Genomic DNA, 27,526 nt, shown 5'->3' on the forward strand with positions numbered 1-27,526 from the left:
GCATGCTTCTACAATATAGAAAATAGGAAATACAATGAAAAACCATTAAATGACAAGGTGTGTCCAAACTTTTGATTGGTAGTGTACTACTCTGAGGAGATCCCAAGGCAGACACTTGACACATTTACATACACGCTTATTTAATTACTATTTTATGCTGTTTGGATGGTTACCCAACAGGGAAGTTGCAAAGTGCCCTCTGCTGGATGAACTATGCAACCTCAGCACTCATAACTTGGTTAAAGTGCATTTCTCCCATCTTTTTGCTTTTTAATTGATCAGCCATTTAGCAAATAGCCATTATTGGGCCCACTGATTTTTCGTCACCACTCACCCTATCTGGTCTCCAGCTTTGATGGACCGACTGGAGAAGAAGGCTATCCGGGGGAAGCGTAAGTCCTGGTGCATGGTGAACACCCTCACAGCCAGTAGGTTGGGCTCACACAGGTGGTTGATGAAGCGACCAATGTTGCCAAAGAGTCTTGCATCAATACAATGGGCATCCCCAACCTGCACACATGTTAAAAAAACAAACCAAAAAGAAAAAAAGGAAAGCAAAATTTGTATCCTGCTAATGACTGCCTTTTGATAAGATAGATGTTAGAAAAAGGTGACACCCCCATGATGAAGTTGAAAGAGCAAAAAAACATATGATCAGCTTCTACAAAAGCAAACAGTTAATCTAGATTTTATCAACAGTTTTATCATTAAGTTGAACCTACAGTGAGAACATGTAAACTGCGGCTCACAGCAGCAATTCATTTCCAGAATAGTTGGACTGAATGAAGGTGCTGCAATAGTCCTGTCAAAGTCAAGTTTTCAACCTTATTGAAACGCTGTGGCAGGACACTAAGAGCTGTTCATAAACAAATGCCTGGAAACTGAAGCAATGTTGTGAAAATTAGTGGGCCAAAATTTCTCTAAAATGACCTGAGAAACTAAGTCAGAAAGACCAAAATCGAAAAGGAAAGCTTTAACCCTAGTCTTAAAAATACAGAGGGTGTCTGTTTCCTGAATCCATACTGGAAGCTGAAGGCTGTGACTCTCATCCTAACTTTAAATACTGTAGAAACCACAAGTAAGCCCGCAGTCTGAGAGCGAGGAGCTCTGTTGGGGTGATACAGTACTACAAAGTCTTCAACACAGTGCCTGATTTTTCAAGACGTTGTACCTTAACCTACAATTTACACTAAGACTTTAGAATTGCAAAAAATGGACTTCCTTTTATCCATGGCTATATATAAATAAACTCTGCTGAGTGCAGCTTTAAAAATGTATTTAAACTTATTGAATCACCTTATTGTCGAGAGTAAACAGGAAGGAATCATTCTCTCTTTTGTCAGCCTCTCCATCTGTGATGATCTCGCCAACATACCTGTGGATCAGAACGGAAGTGAGCTTATAGCACAGCTCATTTTATATATCTTTTATGCTCTTAAACACACTACATTTTATTGCTTCACTTATGAAACAATCCTCACTCGCAAATGAATGTTCCTTGAGGGATATCCTGCATGGCTTTCACTCCCCAGCCCATATTCTGTGTTCTGAACAGCTGTAGCCGGACCCTGAAAAAAAACAACAAGGCAATGTAGACGGCAGAAGTGGCAGCATGCTTTAGAGCAGGGGTGTCAAACTCAATTGCACAGAGGGCCAAAACTCAACACTTTAGGTCGCAGGCCAAACAAGATAAACGTTTATTGAACACACTAAAACAATGTTTTTTTTTAAACATAAATATGAATAAAAACAGACAGGAATATTATTCCAGATTTTTTTTATATATATATATATATATATATATATATATATATATATATATATATATATATGTGTGTGTGTGTGTGTGTGTGCGTGTGTGTGTATATACACACACACGAGACAAAACGTCTTTGCAGTTCAGCAAAGTCCGCTGACTCGGTTCAACATTACCCGGCAACGGGGAAAGTGAGGCAGGTTGCACTGGTGCATTTTTGACAGCTTCACTTAAAATGCCTTCACCGCATCATGCATGCCATGTCCATGAACTGACAGATTTCCTTGCTGAGCTCAAAAACTATTGAGAATTTTTATCCCAACTCAGCCAACGGACCTCTGTATGATAAGGAATGTCGGCAAACTCTGAATCTATTTCCCACATAAAAGACTGAAATTGACGGGGATTTAAACTTTTAGCTCCGATAAAATTTACGGTTTGCGTTACAGTGGTCATTACATGCTCCATTTTTTAGGACTTTACCACACAGCGTTTCCTGCTGTATGATGCCGTGATATGCTGTTAGCTCACCGGTACAGTTCTCCTCCTGCATCTTTACTCGCATCCTGCTGATTAGTCCGCTTTTTTCACCGCACAACACCAGCGCTCCATCTGTTGCAAGTCCAACAAGTTTGTCCCAGGGCAGTTTCATGTTGGTTACACTTTGACATACATTTTCAAAAATGTCTTTTCCTGTCATTGTCCCGTGCATCGACTTAATGTTCAATATTTCCACTCCACAGATGAAGATGGCCAGCTGTGCAATGTGCATCATGTCTATACTTTCATCCACAGCAAGAGAGTATGCAATAAAGTTTTTGCTTCTTTCACACAACTTTGTTCTTAAATCAGTGGCCATCTCACCAACCCGATCAGTAGGGATGGGTATCGAAACCCGGTTCTTGTTGAGAACCGGTTCCCACTGTTTCAATTCCTTGGAATCGTTTGCCATTTTTGCAAACGATTCCCTTATCGATTCCAGTCGCCCCGAATGACGTCACCACGTTGCGGAGCGTCATTTACCTGGCAGGAAACACGGCGCCAGCGGCTCAAATGCTCAAAAGCTTGGTTATACTTTACGAGAACGGATGACAACAGGGCAACTTGCAATACTTGCAAAGTAGATATTTCATTTAAGGGAGGAAACACTACGAATATGCAAAAGCATTTGCTCACAAAACACGTGATAACCTTAAATGAATGTCGTGTTTTTAATTCCGCTCCGGACTCGTGAATCTCAACCGAGCAGCAGCGGTAACGCTTGCACGTCCTCTCCCGTTAATGCGGCAGGTAAATAATCAACTAACAGTGCATATTATGTTAGCGCGATCTGCCTTATTACAAAACCTGCCATTACTGTGCATTTAGGTGACCATGACGAGAGAGACAGACAGAGTCTGGCTGTCTCATATGCTGGCAGTTCTCACTGCAGTCTACCGGTAGCGTCTCCTTTCAGGCCAGGATAGACGAATGTCACCGAGCAGTGACTGAGTTTGTGGTCAAAGGCTTGCACCCATTTGCCACAGCAGATGCCCCGATTTCACTTTGGTAAGTGAATGTGTTTAATTGTAGGCAGGGACATTACTGGATATTCTTGTGTAATTGCTACAGAATAATTTATGTTACACTTTGTTATTGCTACAGGAGAATATTTATTTTATTATTTTACATTTACATTTTTTTTCCTGGGGACCCTGTGACACCCCATTGAAGAGCCGTAGGCTGGATCTCTTAAGATCTCACTGTTGGGTTTGTAAGGCCATGTTACTCCTAAATTTCTATCTTGTTCAAAGAGAAGATAAAAAACAAAGTTCTAAGCTAATCGACCTTAGTGTTCTTTTTTAAAAATAAGAATCGATAAGAGAATCGATAAAGAATCGAATCGTTAAACAGAATCGAAAATGGAATCGGAATCGTTAAAATCTTATCAATACCCATCCCATCTCTGGGCTGGGGCTCGGGCCGGGCCTCGGGGGCTTGGGTCCTGGTTGGTGTGTTGCCGGGGTTGTGGGCGGGTGGGTGCATGGGGGCCCAGCCCTGGAGCAGGGTGCCGCCGGTGCATCGAGCCACCTGGGGGGCTCTTCAACTGGTGGGGAAGATTGTCACATCTTGCAGGAGCTTTCCTCTCCTCAGGGGCTCTCTCTACAGGAGGGGGAGATACAGGAGAGGTGGAGGAAGATCTCAGCCTGGGTGTTTATTGTCTTATGTAGTCTGGAAGAAGAGTGGATGGTTGGGTGGGTGCAGTTTTCTCTGTGGTGGGGTTGGGTAGACTGTCCTGGGCTCTGTGGGGCCGGGAGGCGCTGCTGCGCTGGGCCCCGGTCTGGATGGGCCTGGGCCCCCTTTCCCTGGTGGGTCGCGGGGTATGGGGGTGCCTACTGGGGTCAGCGGGGGAGCTGGCCCCAGGGAGGGGTCACTTGCCCCTCCCTTCCTTCCCTCCCCATCTCCAGCTGCCTCCCTCTTCCCGCTCCACCACAACCACCCACACATGCAGGACCTTGGAGTAGGGGTATGTCACCAGGATGCAGAGGAGGCCACCCTCCCCCCGTCCCCTTCTGGCTGCCTCTGCCTCAATTTTATCCCACAACTTAGACATTCACATTACTCACACTCTCGTTACACATACATATAGGATCTTGGGGGTGGGCACGATACACGGAATCCAAAGTACCATCAGGGTGTACACCCCACCCCTGGCGTCGTTGCCCACCTCTCAATGTTAAATACATGTAGACATTGAGGGCTAGCAGGAGGGACCATGCGCTTACCTGCTGCTCTCTGGCAGGTAGCTCCATGCCCTCCTGGGTTTTAAATGCACCTTAGAACACACATGCATCAACACTACAATGAGCGGGTGGAGGGAGGTTTGGAGTCTTCTCTCACCCCCATTCTCTGCGACCTGCTGGAGCGGGGGGGCTAGGAGGAGGAGTTGGCCGTCCGACTGCGGTCTGGAGTGTGGGGCCTCCCTGCTGCTGCGGAGTCGGGGCGGTCTGCCTCCCCCCACCGCAGGGAAAAGGGTAACACCACCTGGGTCTGGGGGCAGTTCCCCCCCTCCAGGGGCAAGGGTACCTAGACCCGGGGCTTAGAGTACGCTTGGGGAGTGTGATCGTGTGTACAGCGTCTCTTTATGTCTGTCTCCACGTTGGTTGAGTGTGGAGTAAGTGTATATGAGAGCATGAGGGTGGGAATGGATGTTTGTATATGTGTGTGCCTGTATTTCTGTGTCTATATGTCAGGTTGGGTGTCAGGCGCCACCTCTCTGGGGACAGGTATGGAGGCCTATCTCCCCCTACCACCACTTCCCCTGCCAGTGGCGGACTCCCTCAGACATCGGTGCGTTGGTGGTTCTTTGTGTCCGGGGGTGGGCGTCCAGGTACACACCGGCTCACTCCTTGGCGGCCGCTTATCGGGGCCTGGAGCCTGGGGCTTGCTCGGGCCACTTTGGAGGTGGGGTGCCCCCGGCCTCTCGGCCTGGGGCTCGGTCACTCAGGCACGGCTGGCTGCCGGCGGAGCTCACGGGCGCGTCACTGCAACTCCCCCTGGTTTCTGCTCCGCGGCTGCTGAGTGAGCCCTCATCTGGGACTCTCCTCAGCTCTTTCTGGGACAGTGGCGCGGCTGCCCCTCTGTTGGTCTTCCTTGGTCTCTTGTGTTCTGGGGGCCTCTGGATGTCTGGAGTTTTGATCTCCTCCATACCTGCTTCATGCCCTGGAGGGCGGGGCTGTGGCCCCCCCACACCCTCTAGCAGATCATTACATGAAGGAACCTTTTAAAAAAACAAAAAACAAACGCGTCCATGCTCACAGGTGTACACACGGGTGATCACACCCACAAACTACACCCTTTTTGGCTCCTACCTCAAAGCACACTGTGTTCTGTTGATCTTATGTGCTGCACAATAATGTTTAATATTTAGTATTTACTGTCATATTCCCATATATCATTGTGATGTTGTTTATTCTATCACTCTTGTTCTCTTCTGCTTGTTTTCTTTTTTCTTTCTCAGCAGGTGACCCAGGTGATTGATATATGCATTTTTTTTCTTTTTTTCTTCTTTTTTTTCTTTTTCTGCTCATTCTGTTGGTTTTTGCCCTTCTCCCCCGTCCCTCTTCTCAGCTGTTTCTCTTTCCCTCTTTCTTTCTCCCCTTCTTTCCCCCAGTCAAGTCTGTCCCATAGTCAGTAAGTGAAAATAAAATAAACAATAAAAGGTGAATCAAATGGACCATTATGGCAAGGCTGGGATGGTCAATTTGGTAAAGTAAATCCGTTGGGCATCTTTCTTTGCCTTTAGACAACAATTCTGATGGCAGAAGAGCCAAACGGGACAGGCAAAAAAAAAAAAAAAAAAATCAATACCCATCCCTACCGATCAGCAATCGTATTTCTGCTCAGGCTCACATTTGCCAAAATCTGCGTTTTGTCTGGACACAAGACGTCGCACGCCTTCATCATGCAGCTCTTCAGAGTGGTACCGGCCTGATTTGGCTGTCTCCTCTGCTACAGTAAAACTTGCTTTCACAACAGCTTCACTTTGTGATTTTGCTCCGGTGAAAAAAGTCTGCTGAAATGTCAGACTCTTCTTTAGCTCTTCTACTTTCTGTAGTTTCTCATCTGCATTTAGGTTTTTCAGCTTATCCTGACGTTTTGTCTCGTAGTGCCGTCTTAAATTAAATTCCTTAATTACAGCCACATTAGCTCCACTAATAACACACACGGGTTTACCAGCAATGTCTGTAAACATATATTCAGTCACCCACTGGCGCTGAAAGGCTCTGCTTTCAGAATCAACTTTTCTCTCCACTATTGTGAGCACCTACCTTCGCAATAACAGAAGTTTGACTTCACTGACGGGAATGTTCCCAGTTAGCCTAGCGTTCCGCAAGGAGGCTGCAGCACTGCATTATGGTATCTGTAGTTTGTATATTATTAGCGGCTCATATGCCGGGCCATGCATAACAATAATAATACATCTATAATAAAATGATCTCGCGGCCGGATATAAATGTACGCCGGGGCGGATGTGGCCCGCGGGCCTTGATTTTGACACATGTGCTTTAGAGGAACATTAAGACAGAAAACATCTTAGAAAGTGAGTCCTTTTCCTTCTACATCAAGCTGAGTTCTCCCTCTTCTGGCCAAGGATAACACTGCCTGCCAGGAATGTATCGGGCACGTAGGTTGTCACCTAATGGTTCGCACAGCATACACATCTAGCTGGCATGATTGATGTGATGCAGTTTATTATCACCCGAACTTGCACAAAACCTCAATCAAGGCAGTAACAAGAGGCACTCTCCAAGGAAACACAAACATAAAGCAAGTTTTGAGCTAATGAGCAAGGATTTCTGAAGAGTATGTAAACTGGTACAGGTAAAAGTGACACTTAATTTTTAGTCTTGGGCCTGAAAAACACATTTTACCTAATTGCTGAAAATATCTCTCTCAAAAATGCGTATCCTTCATTGTAACTGCAGAAACAGCTATTCAGAGTATGTTCTCTGTAACAATAGGAGCCCCATTAAATCTTTAAAAAGAAAGTGCAAGTGCTAAATAAAGAAGTAGGAAAAAATTGCTCTAAATGGGGTGCCTGCATGTCATCTACTAATTGGCAGGTTGGTGGTTTGATCCTTTTGCTGTTCCAGTCCTTGGGCAAAATAAGTCACTCTCTGATGTGGGTGCTAGCTAGAAAGCACTTAGGCAGAAAAAGCACAGCAATCTGCTGGAGTACCAGGAGAAAACCCATGTAGGGAGAACCTCTAAGCACCACAAAGAAATGTCACAAGCAGGCTTAAGCTCAGAGCCTCCCTGCTGTAAGGTGACAGTGCTAACTTACAGCACCCTGAAGATAAGCGATCAACAGGCAGGCAGACTAACAATTCTAAGAAACTGGTCTACTGGGAACTGGTTTTCTACAAGAACTGGTTCTCTTTCATAGCATTCGTTTCGTGTCTCACTATGGGGAACGCCTCCTGCGTGACCTCATCAGAAGCTCAAATACCATTACGCCAGCCCTTACAGGCTGGCTAGGTGACGCCCATGTCAGGAGGGGCCAGTGCCTCCCTATATAATAGGCTGACATAGCGTCAGATGTCATTCAAAAACCTCTTCTCGCTTCTCACAGAAGCCTGTAGACAACTGTGCTATTGGGTGCTAAAGCTAAACTGTCCACAGATTCGAGTGAACAACTCGGTCGCCGGGCGCTTTGTTCCCAGCCTTTCAGTTGTCCACTAGCATACAAGCAGTAGCAATACTGTTCTGTAGCTAGTGCTGGTGCCAAGTAGCAATACTTTCACCCAGGGAAGTAGCAATACTTTCCGAAAGCGAAGTAGCAACACTTTGCTAATAAAGGTACCCCTAGCTTCACCATCAGGTAGCGATACCCTTCGACGCTAGCGGTTTTACACATTAGGTAGCAATACCTGTAGAAAAGTAGCAACACTTTTCAACCCACGTTAGCGAGGAATAGCAATATTCTCCGCACTCAGTGTCAGTCTCGCTAACGTGCGCAACCCTCTAGCTAACCATGGCTACAACGGCCAACGAAGTTGCAAAACTTTGTCCTTGCGGCAAGAAGATTTCTGCCTGGGATACACACCCCGTGTGTGCGGCATGCCTGGGCTCATCTCACGCTTAGGCTGCCCTGACACCTGCACACGACTGTATCCACTGCGCGGCTTTCCCACGCAAACTACTCCGCCGCAGGCTAGCTCGCCAGGCTAACCTGTCGGGCGGCGACCCTTTGCTGTGTGAGGCTGCTGTGGCGCAAGGAGAAACTGAGATGCCCGATGATTTGGCCGCAACGCCAGGGCCGAGCTGGGCAGAGGCAGACCCTCAGCCCATCGCGACCGCTTTCCCGTCGCTGGAGGCACACGGAGATCGTGTGTTTTTCCGCGATACTGGAGTCACCTGGGGAGGAGATGCTAACGAGGACGGAGATGAGTCGGCTGACTCGGAGCTCCTGCTGTCTGACGACGGCGAGGAGGAAGATTCCACCTCCTTGGCTAGCATCAGCTGGGCTGCAAAGCCCTCGGCTACCGGCGAGGTTGAAAAACCGACACCGCCGTCCCCCCTGGATCTCGACATGCAGGACATGTGCAAGCGCGCAGCCGCTAGGCTCAACATCCCGTGGCCCGCCATACAAACAGAGGTTGTAAAGTCTCGTTTTGACGGTAAGAAATTGCCGAAGGCGAAAAAGACGGGGAAGCATGTGTTGCCTGTTTTCCCTGAGCTACTCGATGAGATAGCGGTGACGTGGAAAGCAAAACCTTGCAGCGAGAAACACCCCATCGTGGGGAGCTCCCTGCTGGATTGGATGGACTGGAGGGGATGGAGTCTATCGGCCTCCGCCGGATGCCACAAATGGAGCCGTTGGTGGCGAGCCATCTTCACCCGAAGACGTCTCTGTCCTCATCGGCCCCATCTCTCCCCTCCAAAACAGACCGCTTCCAGTCTAGCCTTACAGATAAGTGCTACAAGGCAGCGGCTCTGTCAGTAAGAGCCCACAATGCCTCTTCTATGCTAATGGCTTACCAAGCTGAGCTAGAAGAGGACATGACAGCTAACACAGATACCACAGTGTGGGAAGAAATCTGCGTTATAACTGACCACGTCCTCCGCCTCCACAAGGTAGCCATACAGGCTACTGGGAGAGCCATGGGCCTCATGGTTCTTCAGGAGCGAGCACGCTGGCTCGGGCTCACCAACCTGACGACTAAGGAAAAAGAGGAACTCCTCGACACCCCTGTCGTCCCTCACGGTCTCTTCGGTGCGGCTGTTACATCCATGCAGAAGAGATGTGAGGAGAAAAAGAGAGATGATGAGGCTCTGAAACTCTGCCTGCCGAGGAGGGCCCAGCACGCCACCCCAGCAGCGCCGCGCCAGTCATTCGCGCAGGCAGCGTCTCGCCCGGTCCCCGCTTTCAGGATTCCCAAAGTGCCTAAGACGCAAGCAGCCCCCCAGGCTGCCGGGGCCCCTAAGAATCCATGGACTCGGAAGCAGTCTCCCCAGGCCAGACCTCAAGCGGCCCCTCCTCCTCCCCCCGCTGCCGCGATCGTGAGGAGGAAGAAGCGGCCGGCCTGACAGCCTCTCCTCTAGGCGGGAGCGAACCCAGTTTCCCCCCTTCATGGGCCACCCTCCCGCCTCCCAGCTCTATTCCAGAGCAAGTTCAACGGGACATATTCCACACAGAGTGCTTGACTCGGGCCGGCGTTCCTGTCACCGGACCCGCCAGAGGGAAAGAGAGCCAAAGTTCGCAGTGTTGTTTCACGAGCACTTCTCTCATGCATTCTGTATTTAAAAAGCCCCGACACGCGCATCCAGGCAGTTTGCCGAGGGCGCTGTCGAGTGTTGCAAAACACATGAGAAAATCAAACATGCTGAAAAACAGAGCACCGTCTGCCATAACGCAGCCCGTGGAGACTCGCGTTTCCACGGCTGTGATGATACAGATGAGCCCGTCACCTCGCTCGCCTGTGACAGAGGTGACGGGACGCCGAAATGGCGTATGTTTCGCGCTGCGACCACAAGGGGGCGCCAAAACGCCATATTCGGTGAAGTGGCCAGTGAGCGCTCTGTCTCTCCACATGAAGAGCTGGGCCACCTGCACTCAGTCAGCATGGGTGCTGAGGACATTGAAAAAGGGCTACAGGTTGCAATTCAGTGTCGCTCCACCACAATTCAAAGACATTGTTTACTCTCGTGCTCCGGGCGAGTCTGCCAGTTTTCTCTTGGAGGAAATTTCCACCTTGAGAGACAAAGGAGCTATAAGAATTGTCCCTCCCGAGGAAATGCACAGCAGATTTTATTCAGGGTATTTCCTTGTGCCAAAGAAAGGGGGAAGGGGGATGAGAGCCATTCTGGATCTCCGTGCCCTGAACCGGCATTTGAGGACATACAAGTTCAGGATGTTGACGCACGCCTCGCTGCTACGGTTTGTACGAGCGGGCGACTGGTTCACATCAATCGACCTGAGGGATGCTTATTTCCACATCCCCATATACAGTGGGGCAAAAAAGTATTTAGTCAGCCACCGATTGTGCAAGTTCCCCCACCTAAAATGATGACAGAGGTCAGTAATTTGCACCAGAGGTACACTTCAACTGTGAGAGACAGAATGTGAAAAAAAAATCCATGAATCCACATGGTAGGATTTGTAAAGAATTTATTCGTAAATCAGGGTGGAAAATAAGTATTTGGTCAATAACAAAAGTACAACTCAATACTTTGTAACATAACCTTTGTTGGCAATAACAGAGGTCAAACGTTTACTATAGGTCTTTACCAGGTTTGCACACACAGTAGCTGGTATTTTGGCCCATTCCTCCATGCAGATCTTCTCGAGAGCAGTGATGTTTTGGGGCTGTCGCCGAGCAACACGGACTTTCAACTCCCGCCACAGATTTTCTATGGGGTTGAGGTCTGGAGACTGGCTAGGCCACTCCAGGACTTTCAAATGCTTTGTTGCTCCTTTGTTGCCCGGGCGGTGTGTTTTGGATCATTGTCATGTTGGAAGACCCAGCCTCGTTTCATCTTCAAAGTTCTCACTGATGGAAGGAGGTTTTGGCTCAAAATCTCACGATACATGGCCCCATTCATTCTGTCCTTAACACGGATCAGTCATCCTGTCCCCTTGGCAGAAAAACAGCCCCATAGCATGATGTTTTCACCCCCATGCTTCACAGTAGGTATGGTGTTCTTGGGATACAACTCAGTATTCTTCTTCCTCCAAACACGACGAGTTGAGTTTATACCAAAAAGTTCTACTTTGGTTTCATCTGACCACATGACATTCTCCCAATCCTCTGCTGTATCATCCATGTGCTCTCTGGCAAACTTCAGACGGGCCTGGACATGCACTGGCTTCAGCAGCGGAACACGTCTGGCACTGCGGGATTTGATTCCCTGCCGTTGTAGTGTGTTACTGATGGTGACCTTTGTTACTTTGGTCCCAGCTCTCTGCAGGTCATTCACCAGGTCCCCCCGTGTGGTTCTGGGATCTTTGCTCACCGTTCTCATGATCATTTTGACCCCACGGGATGAGATCTTGCGTGGAGTCCCAGATCGAGGGAGATTATCAGTGGTCTTGTATGTCTTCCATTTTCTGATGATTGCTCCCACAGTTGATTTTTTCACACCAAGCTGCTTGCCTATTGTAGATTCACTCTTCCCAGTCTGGTGCAGGTCTACAATACTTTTCCTGGTGTCCTTCGAAAGCTCTTTGGTCTTGGCCATGGCGGAGTTTGGAGTCTGACTGTTTGAGGCTGTGGACAGGTGTCTTTTATACAGATGATGAGTTCAAACAGGTGCCATTCATACAGGTAACGAGTGGGGGACAGAAAAGCTTCTTACAGAAGACGTTACAGGTCTGTGAGAGCCAGAGATTTTCCTTGTTTGAGGTGACCAAATACTTATTTTCCACCCTGATTTACGAATAAATTCTTTACAAATCCTACCATGTGGATTCATGGATTTTTTTTTTCACATTCTGTCTCTCACAGTTGAAGTGTACCTCTGGTGCAAATTACTGACCTCTGTCATCATTTTAGGTGGGGGAACTTGCACAATCGGTGGCTGACTAAATACTTTTTTGCCCCACTGTATCCCCCACACCGAAAGTATCTGAGATTTGCTTTCCAGGGGATGGCATACGAGTTTGTAGTCCTGCCTTTTGGTCTCTCACTGAGCCCAAGGGTGTTTGTGAAATGCACCGAGGCAGCAGTGGCCCCGCTCAGGAAAAAGGGCATTCGGGTGGCCACGTACATCGACGATTGGCTGGTGACAGCCCCAACCCGCCAGGGAGCGACTTGTCACACAAATGCTCTCATACAGGGGTCCCCCCAAGTTACACACGCTGGCACACAGACTGATAGTCTGGAGCAGTGTTCACCTGCTGTCACTGAGAGCAACTCACGTGCCGGGGATCTTGAACTTTGGAGCAGATCTTCTCTCCAGGGGCAACCCGCTGTATGGGGACTGGAAGCTTCACCCGGAGGTGGTGAAGCAGATCTGGCTGCAATTCGGTCTGGCGACCGTGGACGTTTATGCATCCAGGGAGAATTCTCAGTGTCCCCTGTTTTACTCGCTGAACGATCAGAGAGCTCCACTCGGGGTGGATGCTCTAGCTCACGAGCGGCCGAGAACCCTCCTCTATGCTTTTCCCCCAGTGGCCCTCATTTCTCCAACTCTGGCCAGAGTGAGGGAGAGAAGTCACTATATGATCCTGATAGCCCCGCACTGGCCAGGGAAACACTGGCTGGCGGAGATTTTTCAGCAGCTGTGCGGCCCACCTTGGCTGTTACCACTACGCAGAGACCTCCTGTCTCAGGCACGGGGGGAAATATTCCACCCCCACCCAGAGAGGCTGGCTCTGTGGGCTTGGCCCGTGAGTGGTTTAACCTGAACACGGTGGGGCTCCCTCATAGTGTTATCGACACTATTCAGTGTTCTAGAGCATCGTCTACTCGGACGCTATATGAGCATAAGTGCCGTGTGTTTGAAAGCTGGTGCTTAGAATCACAGGCCATCCCTTTTCAGTGCTCTGTGGCTGTGATTCTGTCATTTCTTCAGGCCCTGATTGATAAGGGTAAAGCCTTCTCCACCATCAAGGTGTATTTGGCAGCAATTTCAGCCTGCCATATTGGTTTTGATATGCCGTTTCATGAAGGGTGCACGGCGTAAATTGCCTACGTCTAGGCCATTGGCTCCATCGTGGGACCTTCCCACAGTATTGGCTGCGCTCTCCTGTTGCCCATTCAAACCCCTGGAACAGGTTGAGTTGAAATTTCTGTCCTTGAAGACGGCTCTTTTAATTGCTTTAGCTTCTGCTAAACGTGTGGGAGAGATACACGCTCTCTCAGTGCATCAGTCATGCATTCAGTTCTCCTCGGATAATACGAGGGTCTGTATGCGGCTCAACCCTGCCTTTGTCCCGAAGGTTGTCGGCACATGTTCCCCTATAGAACTGCCGGCCTTTTGCCCACCGCCTTTCTCCTCAGAGAAAGGCGGTGGGCTCTGCGCATTTACATGGACCGAACCCAGAGTGTCAGACAAAGTGACCAGCTGTTCGTGTCCTGGGCTAAACCACATATGGGAAAGCCTGTGTCTAAACAGCGCCTCTCCCATTGGATAGTAGGGGCAATTGCCTTGGCCTATACTAGCAGGGGCCTTCAGCCCCCTGCTGGCTTACGTGCGCATTCCACTAGAGGTCTGGCGACCTCATGGGCTCTCTTTAGGGGAGTTTCTATTCAGGAGGTGTGTGCAGCTGCATGCTGGACCTCACCTCATACATTTGCTAGGTTTTACAGGTTAGATGTGACAGCACCTAACCTAGCACATTCAGTCCTCAGTGCAGGTTCTTCCCGGGTGGGGGCCTCTCCCCTGTGAAGTGCTGTTGGGGACAGTTGTCTTCTTAACAGGCATGTCTGGCAATCCGGGAGTCAGTATTTCTCCCATAGTGAGACACGAAACGAATGCTATGAAAGAGAACTTAAGGTTATGTATATAACCCCGGTTCTCTGAGTAGCATGAGTGAGTGTCTCACCAGACCGCCCTCCTTGCTATGGAAGCGAGGAAGAGGTGGGCTTGTTTTGAATGACATCTGACGCTATGTCAGCCTATTATATAGGGAGGCACTGGCCCCTCCTGACATGGGCGTCACCTAGCCAGCCTGTAAGGGCTGGCGTAATGGTATTTGAGCTTCTGATGAGGTCACGCAGGAGGCGTTCCCCATAGTGAGACACTCACTCATGCTACTCAGAGAACCGGGGTTATATACATAACCTTAAGTTCTCGATTCCCAACGCTATTCAGGACCCATTGACAGAATTTATCATTGAGCATCTTCTTTGCAAAAACTCATCCATGTGATCAAAGCGGATCCTTTAAGCTGATCTTTGTTATGAGGCTCACTTTCTTCACAGCTTTAAAAGTAGATTACCAAACAGCAGCACTTTACCTTAGTCCATTCTGGACCACACGGTTCCTGCAGGTCCTCCAGCAGGAACATGCATGGTTACATTCAAACAGCACCGGGGGCTCCCGCTGGCAGAAGTCCATTGGTAGTCGACCCTCCTGCAATCACATACACCATGAGATAAATAGTCATTGGGAATAAAAACAGATTCTCTTCAGAGCATCTGTTGGTAATTTTAGTCAACAGAACGTGAAGAAACATTTCATTGAAGAGATAAACAAAATATAAGTGGGCCAGGCCGTACTGTAATGTAAAACCAGTTTAGACCCCAGCAGTGAAGGGGGCAAATGTAAGCTTTATTAAACAAGTCGTTGAGAACACATTCTTATTTAAAATGAGGAAATGTGGGTGTCACGTGAAATCATTTCAGTAGGTACACAGGTTCTACTTACACTGTCATACCAACAACGCAAGCTGAGCTGGCCACATATGCAGGTGCTAGATGAGCAGTCATCTGTGCAGGTGCAGTGCTGAGTGACACAATCAGTGAGCCGTTAGAAGCTGGCCATGTACCTATTCTCTTACAATGCTAGTCATTTTCTGCATAATGACTGCAAACTTCTTCAGAGCACTAGTGCCTTCTCTGGACTGCTGCAATAAATGTGTAATTTACACCTTACCTGTCATCACTCACTTACCTGTAAGTGAGTGATATCTTTGTCTATGTTCAGCGGGGAGGTGACACAGCTGTCTGGTATATATTTAAAGTTTTCAGGCAATGGCTCACTGTCCACAGCATTAACACAGGTGATAGGCACTGCCTCATACCCCCGAGAAATGTCCCTAACAGACAGAAAAGGAAAACAAAAACAAAACAAAGAAACAAAAAAATCTACAAGTTTTTAGTTTTCCTTTTTGAGGAATGGCAGATTTTGAGAAAGCAGAAATTCATCAGCCAACAAAAGAACAGGACAAAGTGCAGCACTACCTGCTGAGCACTCTCTCTCCACGGCCTTCCCTTCCTCTCCTGGCATCAGTCAGCTTCTTGTTGGTATTAAGGGCTGTCCACACTTTGGAACCGGAAGCACAGCAGTCCAGAGCTGTTTCTCCATCCCTGTTCCTTTGACTGACATCAGCTCCACGAGACAGAAACAACCTGCGCGTGGAAAATGTTTAAGTTAAGACTTATGGTCATCTAAAAAAAACAGAGTGAAGGTGACAAGCACTGAGATAGACTGGTATGCACTGTCGCTGCTCAATTTGAGCAGTCAAAATCGTTTCTAAATCTCATTTACCTAATTACACACACAGCTATAGAGCATTTTTATCTGTGCCTAAGCACTTTCTAACATTCGCCCACACACTTGATGGACATATGCAACTCTGTACCTTGAGCAAGGACACAAGGACACGTGCACTGGAGGAGCCAGGTATCAAACCATCTGATTAATATCAGTTTGCCTCAGAAATTAACGGCTTCATTTGGTTTTATCAGTTGAGCGCTGATTTCCCAGAATGCAAACCCACGTACTATTTGTTCTAGAACTCTTGCATATTAATACACTTTCAGGAGAAGCAGACTGCATTTTATAGATAAGGCTTTCTACAGCTGCAGAGAAAACATTTGAACACTGTGTATAAGGAACAAAATGTTTAAATAATCTGTTTGTGGTTGAAACCAGGAAGCAAACAAATACAAGAAATGCAGTGACTAAATAGCTGAATAGCTGTATTTGTTTGTTTCCAATAATACTCTCTTCTCTCATTACAGACATAAACCCAAAAAAAAAAAGTTTCCTCAAAATCAGCATCATCATCTGATGTGAAGAAACTGAGTGACCTCTGTGACCTCTCAGACTTCACACTCACAATATGCACTCCAGGTGGTTCTCTCTGGCAGCGACATGAAGTGGTGTATCACCATGAACATTCACAGCATTTAGGTCGCATCGAGCCTCTAGCAGAGCCTGGGCAATGTCATCGCAGCCTGATAGAGCGGCCCAGTGTAGGCAGACATTCTCTTCCTAAAATGACAGTGACAGGTGTAAGATGTAAGCATCAGACATGACATACCTCTACCCTCGGCAACAGTGCTCTAAAACATCTCGACAAGCACTCGCAAAGACTTTACTGAAGTCGCCATTTGCGCTGACTAATCCCCAGGGGTAGCAGAAAGAAAGGCTTCCAGCAAGACATGCAAGTGAAAAAGAAGCTACTATTTTGAGTATGTGAATTTCTGAACTGTGACCTCAGGAGGAAAACACTTTTTTGGATACAGAGTTCCATCAAGGCATGTCACTGTGTCTTAGTTCTAATAATAATAATAATAATAATAATAATAATAATTAGGTCTCCAAGTAACGCCCACAACTAATAAAAGTCTGTTAGACGTAGCTGATATCCTTAATTTTTTTTTTTTATCTGGAAGACACAACTAGCTAAGCCCACCAAGCTGCTTCAAACCCTCTGTTTGTATACAGTGGGGCAAAAAAGTATTTAGTCAGCCACCGATTGTGCAAGTTCCCCCACCTAAAATGATGACAGAGGTCAGTAATTTGCACCAGAGGTACACTTCAACTGTGAGAGACAGAATGTGAAAAAAAAATCCATGAATCCACATGGTAGGATTTGTAAAGAATTTATTCGTAAATCAGGGTGGAAAATAAGTATTTGGTCAATAACAAAAATACAACTCAATACTTTGTAACATAACCTTTGTTGGCAATAACAGAGGTCAAACGTTTACTATAGGTCTTTACCAGGTTTGCACACACAGTAGCTGGTATTTTGGCCCATTCCTCCATGCAGATCTTCTCGAGAGCAGTGATGTTTTGGGGCTGTCGCCGAGCAACACGGACTTTCAACTCCCGCCACAGATTTTCTATGGGGTTGAGGTCTGGAGACTGGCTAGGCCACTCCAGGACTTTCAAATGCTTCTTACGGAGCCACTCCTTTGTTGCCCGGGCGGTGTGTTTTGGATCATTGTCATGTTGCAAGACCCAGCCTCGTTTCATCTTCAAAGTTCTCACTGATGGAAGGAGGTTTTGGCTCAAAATCTCACGATACATGGCCCCATTCATTCTGTCCTTAACACGGATCAGTCGTCCTGTCCCCTTGGCAGAAAAACAGCCCCATAGCATGATGTTTCCACCCCCATGCTTCACAGTAGGTATGGTGTTCTTGGGATGCAACTCAGTATTCGTCTTCCTCCAAACACGACGAGTTGAGTTTATACCAAAAAGTTCTACTTTGGTTTCATCTGACCACATGACATTCTCCCAATCCTCTGCTGTATCATCCATGTGCTCTCTGGCAAACTTCAGACGGGCCTGGACATGCACTGGCTTCAGCAGCGGAACACGTCTGGCACTGCGGGATTTGATTCCCTGCCGTTGTAGTGTGTTACTGATGGTGACCTTTGTTACTTTGGTCCCAGCTCTCTGCAGGTCATTCACCAGGTCCCCCCGTGTGGTCCTGGGATCTTTGCTCACCGTTCTCATGATCATTTTGACCCCACGGGATGAGATCTTGCGTGGAGCCCCAGATCGAGGGAGATTATCAGTGGTCTTGTATGTCTTCCACTTTCTGATGATTGCTCCCACAGTTGATTTTTTCACACCAAGCTGCTTGCCTATTGTAGATTCACTCTTCCCAGTCTGGTGCAGGTCTACAATACTTTTCCTGGTGTCCTTCGAAAGCTCTTTGGTCTTGGCCATGGCAGAGTTTGGAGTCTGACTGTTTGAGGCTGTGGACAGGTGTCTTTTATAGAGATGATGAGTTCAAACAGGTGCCATTCATACAGGTAACGAGTGGGGGACAGAAAAGCTTCTTACAGAAGACGTTACAGGTCTGTGAGAGCCAGAGATTTTCCTTGTTTGAGGTGACCAAATACTTATTTTCCACCCTAATTTACAAATAAATTCTTTACAAATCCTACCATATGAATTCATGGATTTTTTTTTCACATTCTGTCTCTCACAGTTGAAGTGTACCTCTGGTGCAAATTACTGACCTCTGTCATCATTTTAAGTGGGGGAACTTGCACAATCGGTGGCTGACTAAATACTTTTTTGCCCCACTGTATGAGGCAAAACAGAAAAACGGTGGCTTCAAGAAAGAGGGGCTAAAACCAGACCCACTTTAAGATAAAGAATCTCAAAAAGGTATTCCAGAAGATACCAAAAATAAAAATATGAAGTAAGAAACAAACATTTAATCTCCACTTTTTGTGGTGACCAGACACTTTTATTAGAAATCAACAAGCTTCTTGCACAGTCTCGGTTAATGCTTTTTTTAAAGGCAGAATTTGTAGAGGTCAATACAATATGTCAAAAAATGTCTTTGTTTTCAAAAAATATCCAAGTCCTAACTTAACTGTGAACTGCCCAGATTTTTTTTTTGTAAACAGGTCTGGTCAGGACTTTTTGTACCAGATTCTTTCCCCCCTTTTTCAATGTGTAAGCATTCAGCACAATAGCATACTAAAAAGAAAAAGTTCTAATGGGGGGGGGGGGCAAAGAAAGGCCAGTATTTCCACGATGTCTTGTGACTACCTAAATTTCACTCAGATAACAGGTTTAAATTTTTTTCAAAGAAATCTAACAGAATACAATTAGACTAGTCAGAGAGTGTTCTGCTGTGTGTGTGTAACAGTGTAGGGACTAACGCGTTATTAAGTATCGCGTTACAGTAACTACGTTATTATTGTGGTAACGAGCACGGTAACTAGTTATTATGCCAAAATCAGGAACGCGTTAATTGTTACTGGGATTTAGATAGGGTCGTTAGTCTTTACTTCGTGTCATGGCTATCGCGGAGCTTCCACAGATTCAGTAACATTAGCAAGTGGTGGAGGCCAGCAGGTGGATAAGGGAAAGGGGAGGCAGGAGGAGCAGAGACCCGGGGCGGCCACCGGTCCGAGTGTCAGGTGAACTGAACTTCAGGTAAGAAGTTGACCTGCAGTCTACCTGCGTCAGATAGAAACCAAGTTTAGGTGGAGTTTATTTCGTTATGCTGACTTTTTCATACTGGGTACTAGCTAGCATGACGGACTTTCTATACAGCTGGGTGGTTGCTATGATGTTACTGAGGTTGAACTTATTTGTTCATAAGGTTAATTATTAGAGTTGCCAACAGTCCCCTAAAAAACAGAATCGTCTTGTATTCAGAGAAAAATATTACGCGTTTCGTATTGAGCTGAAAAGGAACAGTTTGTCCCGTACTTCAGCTAGAATGAAAAAGACACAAAGCTGGAGTTATTCTGTCTTTGCTGCACAGCTGCCTCTTCTTCTCTCATTCTCTCCTCCTCCCTCTCCTGTTTCTACTTCAATCATGAAACTGATCAATGATCAGCTGATCGGCTTTTCTCTCTTGTTTGTTTATTACCCACTTTGCGGTAGAAAGAGGAAACCAGATTTTTTTGTCCCAGTCCAGCCCTGTATGCAGCTCATCTGCAGTCTGGTGTTACCTACATCTTCCTATTCAGAAAGCAGAATTTCCGAGTTCTGAGTGCAATCGAAAGCACCACGACTGCAGTTTTCGTGTTGGATGTAAAAAGAGCACATGACGCTGTGACGTAGGCTAGAATCGTGGCGGTGATCAACGACGGTCCAGGCGTGGGATTTCTGTCGTGGAAATATGCACATTATTTTTTCCTTTCTGTTGGTAGGTGGCAAAGTGCACTGTGTATAGAGAGCGACAGCACTTATTGGTGAGTGATGATAATTTGCGCAGCAATTCCTCTGACATCGTCTTATCAATCGTTAGCTTACTACGCAAACATGACGAGTGAAATCTCCCGCAGCAAGCTTAAACATGTGAGAGGTTGATCGCGCAGAGAATCGCTGAGCTTATGTGAGTGCGTGTGTAAAAGCAGCAGGATATATATTTTAGTTCTGCTGAGCCAAATAAGACACGTCAGGGTGAAGAAGTGACAGCCAAAGAAAAGCTTACCACAAAACTGAAAAGTTATGACAAATCAGACTATAAGGCAAAAAGAAAGTGCAGCTTTATCGTTTCATGGACAAAATAATTTCTGTGGCTGTGATATGATGAGCTACAGTGGGGCAAAAAAGTATTTAGTCAGCCACCGATTGTGCAAGTTCCCCCACCTAAAATGATGACAGAGGTCAGTAATTTGCACCAGAGGTACACTTCAACTGTGAGAGACAGAATGTGAAAAAAAAATCCATGAATCCACATGGTAGGATTTGTAAAGAATTTATTCGTAAATCAGGGTGGAAAATAAGTATTTGGTCAATAACAAAAATACAACTCAATACTTTGTAACATAACCTTTGTTGGCAATAACAGAGGTCAAACGTTTACTATAGGTCTTTACCAGGTTTGCACACACAGTAGCTGGTATTTTGGCCCATTCCTCCATGCAGATCTTCTCGAGAGCAGTGATGTTTTGGGGCTGTCGCCGAGCAACACGGACTTTCAACTCCCGCCACAGATTTTCTATGGGGTTGAGGTCTGGAGACTGGCTAGGCCACTCCAGGACTTTCAAATGCTTCTTACGGAGCCACTCCTTTGTTGCCCGGGCGGTGTGTTTTGGATCATTGTCATGTTGCAAGACCCAGCCTCGTTTCATCTTCAAAGTTCTCACTGATGGAAGGAGGTTTTGGCTCAAAATCTCACGATACATGGCCCCATTCATTCTGTCCTTAACACGGATCAGTCGTCCTGTCCCCTTGGCAGAAAAACAGCCCCATAGCATGATGTTTCCACCCCCATGCTTCACAGTAGGTATGGTGTTCTTGGGATGCAACTCAGTATTCTTCTTCCTCCAAACACGACGAGTTGAGTTTATACCAAAAAGTTCTACTTTGGTTTCATCTGACCACATGACATTCTCCCAATCCTCTGCTGTATCATCCATGTGCTCTCTGGCAAACTTCAGACGGGCCTGGACATGCACTGGCTTCAGCAGCGGAACACGTCTGGCACTGCGGGATTTGATTCCCTGCCGTTGTAGTGTGTTACTGATGGTGACCTTTGTTACTTTGGTCCCAGCTCTCTGCAGGTCATTCACCAGGTCCCCCCGTGTGGTTCTGGGATCTTTGCTCACCGTTCTCATGATCATTTTGACCCCACGGGATGAGATCTTGCGTGGAGCCCCAGATCGAGGGAGATTATCAGTGGTCTTGTATGTCTTCCATTTTCTGATGATTGCTCCCACAGTTGATTTTTTCACACCAAGCTGCTTGCCTATTGTAGATTCACTCTTCCCAGTCTGGTGCAGGTCTACAATACTTTTCCTGGTGTCCTTCGAAAGCTCTTTGGTCTTGGCCATGGCGGAGTTTGGAGTCTGACTGTTTGAGGCATTTTAGGTGGGGGAACTTGCACAATTGGTGGCTGACTAAATACTTTTTTGCCCCACTGTGTGTGTGTTTATATATATATATATATATATATATATATGTGTATGTATGTATGTATGTATGTATGTGTGTGTGTGTGTGTGTGTATGTATGTATGTATGTATGTATGTATGTATGTATGTATGTACACTCAGCAAAAATATAAACGCAACACTTTTGTTTTTGCTCCCATTCCCCATGGGATGGACGTAGAGACCTAAAATTCATTCCAGATACACAATATAACCATCCCTCCCAAACAGTGGTCACAAATCAGTCCAAATGTGTGGTAGTGGGCACATCTGCTATATTGAGATAATCCATCCCACCTCACAGGTGTGCCACATCAGGATGCTGATCTGACATCATGAGTAGTGCACAGGTGTACCTCAGACTGCCCACAACAAAAGGCCACCCTGGAATGTGCAGTTTTTTGCGCTATTGGGGGTCTGGGGACCCAGAACCGGTCAGTATCTGGTGTGACCACCATTTGCCTCATGCAGTGCAACACATCGTCGCATGGAGTCTATCAGATTGTCAATTGTGGCCTGTGGAATGTTGGTCCACTCCACTTCAATGGCTGTGCGAGGTTGTTGGATATTCGTGGGAACTGGTACACGCTGTCGTATACGCCGGTCAAGCACATCCCGAACATGCTCAATGGGTGACATGTCCGGTGAGTATGCTGGCCATGCAAGAACTGGGACATTCTCAGCTGCCATCTGCCCTGAACAATGTGAACCATGATTCATCCGTGAAGCGCACACCTCTCCAACGTGCCAGACGCCATCGGATGTGAGCATTTGCCCACACAAGTCTGTTACGGCGACGAGCTGGAGTCAGGTCAAGATGAGGACGACGGGCATGCAGTTGAGCGTCCCTGAGACGGTTTCTGACAGTTTGTGCAGAAATTGTTTGGTTGTGCAAACCAATTGTTCCAGCAGCTGTCTGGGTGGCTGGTCTCAGACGATCTTGGAGGTGAACCTGCTGGATGTGGAGGTCCTGGGCTGGTGTGGTTACACGAGGTCTGCGGTTGTGAGGCCGGTTGGATGTGCTGCCATATTCTCTGAAACGCCTGTGGAGACGGCTTATGGTTGAGAAATGAACATTCAATGCACGAGATCAGCATCCTGATGTGGCACACCTGTGAGGTGGGATGGATTATCTCAATATAGCAGATGTGCCCACTACCACACATTTGGACTGATTTGTGACCACTGTTTGGGAGGGATGGTTATATTGTGTATCTGGAATGAATTTTAGGTCTCTACGTCCATCCCATGGGGAATGGGAGCAGTAACAAAGGTGTTGCGTTTATATTTTTGTTGAGTGTATATATATGTATATATATATATATATATATTAGGGGTGCAACGATACACAAAATTCACGGTTCGGTTCGGTTCGATACTTTGGTGTCACGGTTCGATATTTTTTCGATACAAAAAAATGTTCATGCATTTTTTATTTGTCATTTATTAAAATTATAAATATATGTTTTAACTCAAAAGTACAGTTTTTAAATTTAACCCTAACCCTTGTGCGTGTTTTTTATTTTGACAGCGAATGCGCACCTGCGGACCACTTATGTGCAGCCCTGGTTATTTAGCTCATCATATTGCAGCCACAGAAATTCTTTTGTCCATGAAACCATAAAGCTGCACTTTCTTTTTGCCTTATAGTCTGATTTGTCATAACTTCTCCGTTTTGTGGTAAGCTTTTCTTTGGCTGTCACTTCTTCACCCTGACCTGTCTTATTTGGCTCAGCAGAACTGAAATGCTTTTACACACTCACTCACATAAGCTCAGCGATTCTCTGCGCGATCAACCTCTCACATGTTTAAGCTTGCTGCGGGAGATTTCACTTGTTTGCTTACTATGCAAACATGACGATTAATAAGACTATGTCAGAGGAATTGGTGCACAAATTATCATCACTCACAGATCAGTGCTGTCGCTCTCTATACACAGTTCGCACGATTGCAAAGTGAAAGCAAAAAAACAAGCGCAAATTCAAACGCGACTTCAATATGGATCTGCGCTCAACAGTGCAGCCTAGGCGGAGTAGTCGAACACAGATTCACTGAGCGCTCAACACAGACAGCATCGTCAGAAGGAAAATTGATAAAATAAATTACAAATGTTGTATTGTTCGATACATATGCGTACCGAACCGAAAGCACTGTATCGAACGGTTCAATATCGATACGAATATCGTTGCACCCCTAATATATATATATCCATACATACGTATATACACATACGCACTTATACACATTTTCAATAACTCCATTAACACCTCAAAGGATACACAACCTACAAATATATACCCATGCCAACATACCCGTGCACTAGCACACACATGAAAATATTAGACAAGAACACGCTATCAAATCTCTGCCTCTTCCCTGTACCCTGTAAAAACCATATCCTTAAACCGCTTTTTAAACTGCGCCATGCTCGGACATTGCTTCATATCTTTACTTAGTCTGTTCCACAGCTTCACTCCACACACAGAGATGCAAAAACTTTTTAATGTTGTACGGATACGAGGATGTTTTAAATTTAATTCCCCCCTCAAATTGTATCCCCGTTCCCTTTTAGAAAACATTTTTAGAATATTGTCAGGAAGCAGGTTATTTATTGCTTTATATATAATTTGTGCAGTGAGAAAATGAACCAGATCTGTGAATTTTTGATTTTAAGAATAGTGGATTTGTATGATCTCTGTAACCAGTTTTATGGATTATCCTTATGGCCCTTTTTTGTAATATAAAGACTGATGATAGCAAACATTTGTAAGTATTGCCCCAAACCTCTGCACAGTAATTCAAATACGGTGCAATCAGGGAACAATAGAGAATGTGGAGTGATTTGTGGTCCAGAATGTGTTTTACTTTACTCAAGATTGAGACACTTCTTGAAATTTTGTTATGTATATGATTTATATGAGACTTCAAGTTTAATTTATCATCTATAATCACACCAAGAAACTTATGTTCAAGTACTCTTTCAATTTCCACGCCATCTATATGAATCTGCACTTGTGCATTTCTAAGGGAATTCCCAAATAAGATTATCTTAGTTTTACTTAGATTTAGCGATAGTTTGTTCCTGTTAAACCATTTTTTAATTTTGCACATTTCTGAAGTAATTGTATCCAGCAGCTCCTTTAGATTCCCCCCAGAACAAAATATATTTGTGTCATCTGCAAATAATACAAATTTTAATATATCAGATGCCTTACAAATATCATTTATATGAATAATATTAATTTTGGACCCAGTACAGAGCCTTGAGGAACACCACAAGCAATGTCCAAGCATGATGAGGAATGGACACCCAGTAGGGCTGCACGATTTTGCATAAAATGAGAATCACGATTTTTTGGCATAGAATTGAGATCACGATTCTCTCACGATTCTCTTTTCCAGTATAAATATTTATTGCACTTATTAACTGCACATCAACTTCGTAACAGTTGAGACTGAACATAAAAACAATAAATAAACATAAAAACAACAAATGTCTCACGTTTTTTGTTGCCGCAAAATGTTGTACTGCTTGAAATTCCGTCTCCACCGTTGCTCGACACTGCGTGTATAGAGCAGGTAGTGCAACAATAGAAAAATAGTTGCGGGACGGCACTGTGTAGCGTTTGTCTAGGGTGTTGATCATTTTCCTAAATCCCTCGTTTTGCACAGTGTTGATGGGAGCCATATCTTTGGTCAGGTGATAAGTGATAGCCTCCGTAATTTCTTTGAGTTCGACGTATATAGGGAAGCGCTGTGTAAGGTTCCCGTTATTGATGTTTGGGTGGTTGACCGGAACGGATTTTCTCCTGTCACTTTCTCATCATCCCTGACGTGCTCTCCGTTGTTTTTTCCCTGCTAATTTTAGCATCACACGGCACAGCTTCTGTATCACGTGGTATAAGGCTCCGCCCTTGTCATTTGTTGAGCAGGAAGAGTGAGCACTTGTTTTCATGCAGAGTACGTCCCGGATCAAGATGCGGCACAATCGTCGTCGTCGTCTTTTTCTTTTTTTCTTTTTTTTAAAAAAAAATCATTGACATTTGGAAATGAGATCGCACATAAGTATGAATCGAGATCGCGATTTTCTAACGATTAATCGTGCAGCCCTAACACCCAGCTTCACAAATTGTTTCCTGTCACTTAAATAGTTTTTCACCCATTGCAGTACAACCCCCCTGATCCCGTACCGCTCCAGTTTATTAATTAATATGTCATGATTGATTGTGTCGAATGCTTTCTTGAGATCCAGAAATACTCCAGCTGCATACTGTTTCTGATCTATAGCATTCGTAATCTCCTCAATTGATTCGATTAATGCCAGAGATGTTGATCTTTTTGATCTGAATCCATATAGAGATTGAAAATGTGACGTCACTCAGGGGTAAAACCGCAAAGAATTCTGGGAACTCGTGGCAAGAGGTACTAGCGCACGTAGGCTTTCAATTGAAATCAGTTATACAGCGATAAAAAGAAACACAAAAAATGGCAAGAAGCTGTTGTATTATTAACTGCAATAGCCGGTCGCATGACAGCCACGGGAAGCCGACGGGTAAAGAGATCGGTTGTTATCGGATTACGTCGTTGAAGAGAAATTGTTCGAGCCATGTTTCCGAAGTAACAAAGAGGCGACGGATGGCCTGGATTGCAGCCATTCAAAGACAAAATATAACGTCCCAGAACACTCCAGCTCACAGGTTAATGCTCCAAGCATTTCCACACAGGTCAGTCTGCTGTTGTAGTTAATGCGTCATTTTTCTTAACATAATTGGTGATATAGGTTACAAGCAAGTCTGGCGCTGAACAGAAATTGTCGCTTTATGCTCCTTTGTTTATTGTGCATAAACAGTGAATTGTCCCGACACAATATTGTGTTTCGCTTCTGTTATTACCATGGTACACTAACAAAAACATTTTATTCACAGGATAAAACAGTTGTTTTGTATCACTAATTGCCCAGTACGATTACAGCATACAATATTATTGTCACTGCTACATTTCTGTGATGCGTACCAGAAATTATTTCCACTACTAATTAATTACCGTTGAGCTCAAAGGTTATATTAATAAACGGTTAACGAATGTGTATTTATGAAGACGATTTGTGAGACTGGTAAACTTATGATACGTACGATGGTCTTTACTTTCTACACGGTGCATTTCAAGGTCCTGTACCCATCCGTCGGTAAACTGTACCTGGGCTTGTTGCAGTGACCTGAAGTTACTAAACTTCACGAGTGTATGCACTCACTCCAAGAACCGTATAATTATAAATATGAGCATGGTGAAAGTTGGGCAGCACGCTGACGTCTTTTGACCCTCTGTGTGCTCGTAAGGGTCTAACACTTTCACTGGTTTGATTTTTTTCCTCGTATCTTTTCTTTGACTTTTCATCAAGTCTGTCTTTGTACGGACCGGCATTGTTCTCCTTCGTTTTGTACATACCTTTTTGGGGGGCAAAGAAAAAGCA

At 45.7% G+C, this 27,526-nt stretch overlaps 1 protein-coding gene across 3 annotated transcripts in view; it reads right to left on the reverse strand.

The window, feature by feature from the left end:
* Positions 1–27,526, reverse strand: part of ehmt1a (euchromatic histone-lysine N-methyltransferase 1a) — a 56,581-nt gene that overhangs the window by 3,655 nt on the left and 25,400 nt on the right. For all 3 annotated transcript variants that reach the window (XM_024804477.2, XM_076890696.1, XM_076890697.1), the window contains exons 15-22: positions 16,530–16,684; positions 15,649–15,816; positions 15,359–15,503; positions 15,113–15,190; positions 14,703–14,818; positions 1,482–1,568; positions 1,297–1,375; positions 335–510 (exon numbers count right to left, since the gene is read on the reverse strand). In XM_024804477.2, the coding sequence (XP_024660245.2) occupies positions 335–510; positions 1,297–1,375; positions 1,482–1,568; positions 14,703–14,818; positions 15,113–15,190; positions 15,359–15,503; positions 15,649–15,816; positions 16,530–16,684 (1,004 nt within the window). The remainder of the gene's footprint in view (positions 1–334; positions 511–1,296; positions 1,376–1,481; positions 1,569–14,702; positions 14,819–15,112; positions 15,191–15,358; positions 15,504–15,648; positions 15,817–16,529; positions 16,685–27,526) is intronic.

The sequence above is a fragment of the Maylandia zebra genome, linkage group LG12 (genome assembly GCF_041146795.1).
Source record: "Maylandia zebra isolate NMK-2024a linkage group LG12, Mzebra_GT3a, whole genome shotgun sequence".
NCBI lineage: Eukaryota > Metazoa > Chordata > Actinopteri > Cichliformes > Cichlidae > Maylandia > Maylandia zebra.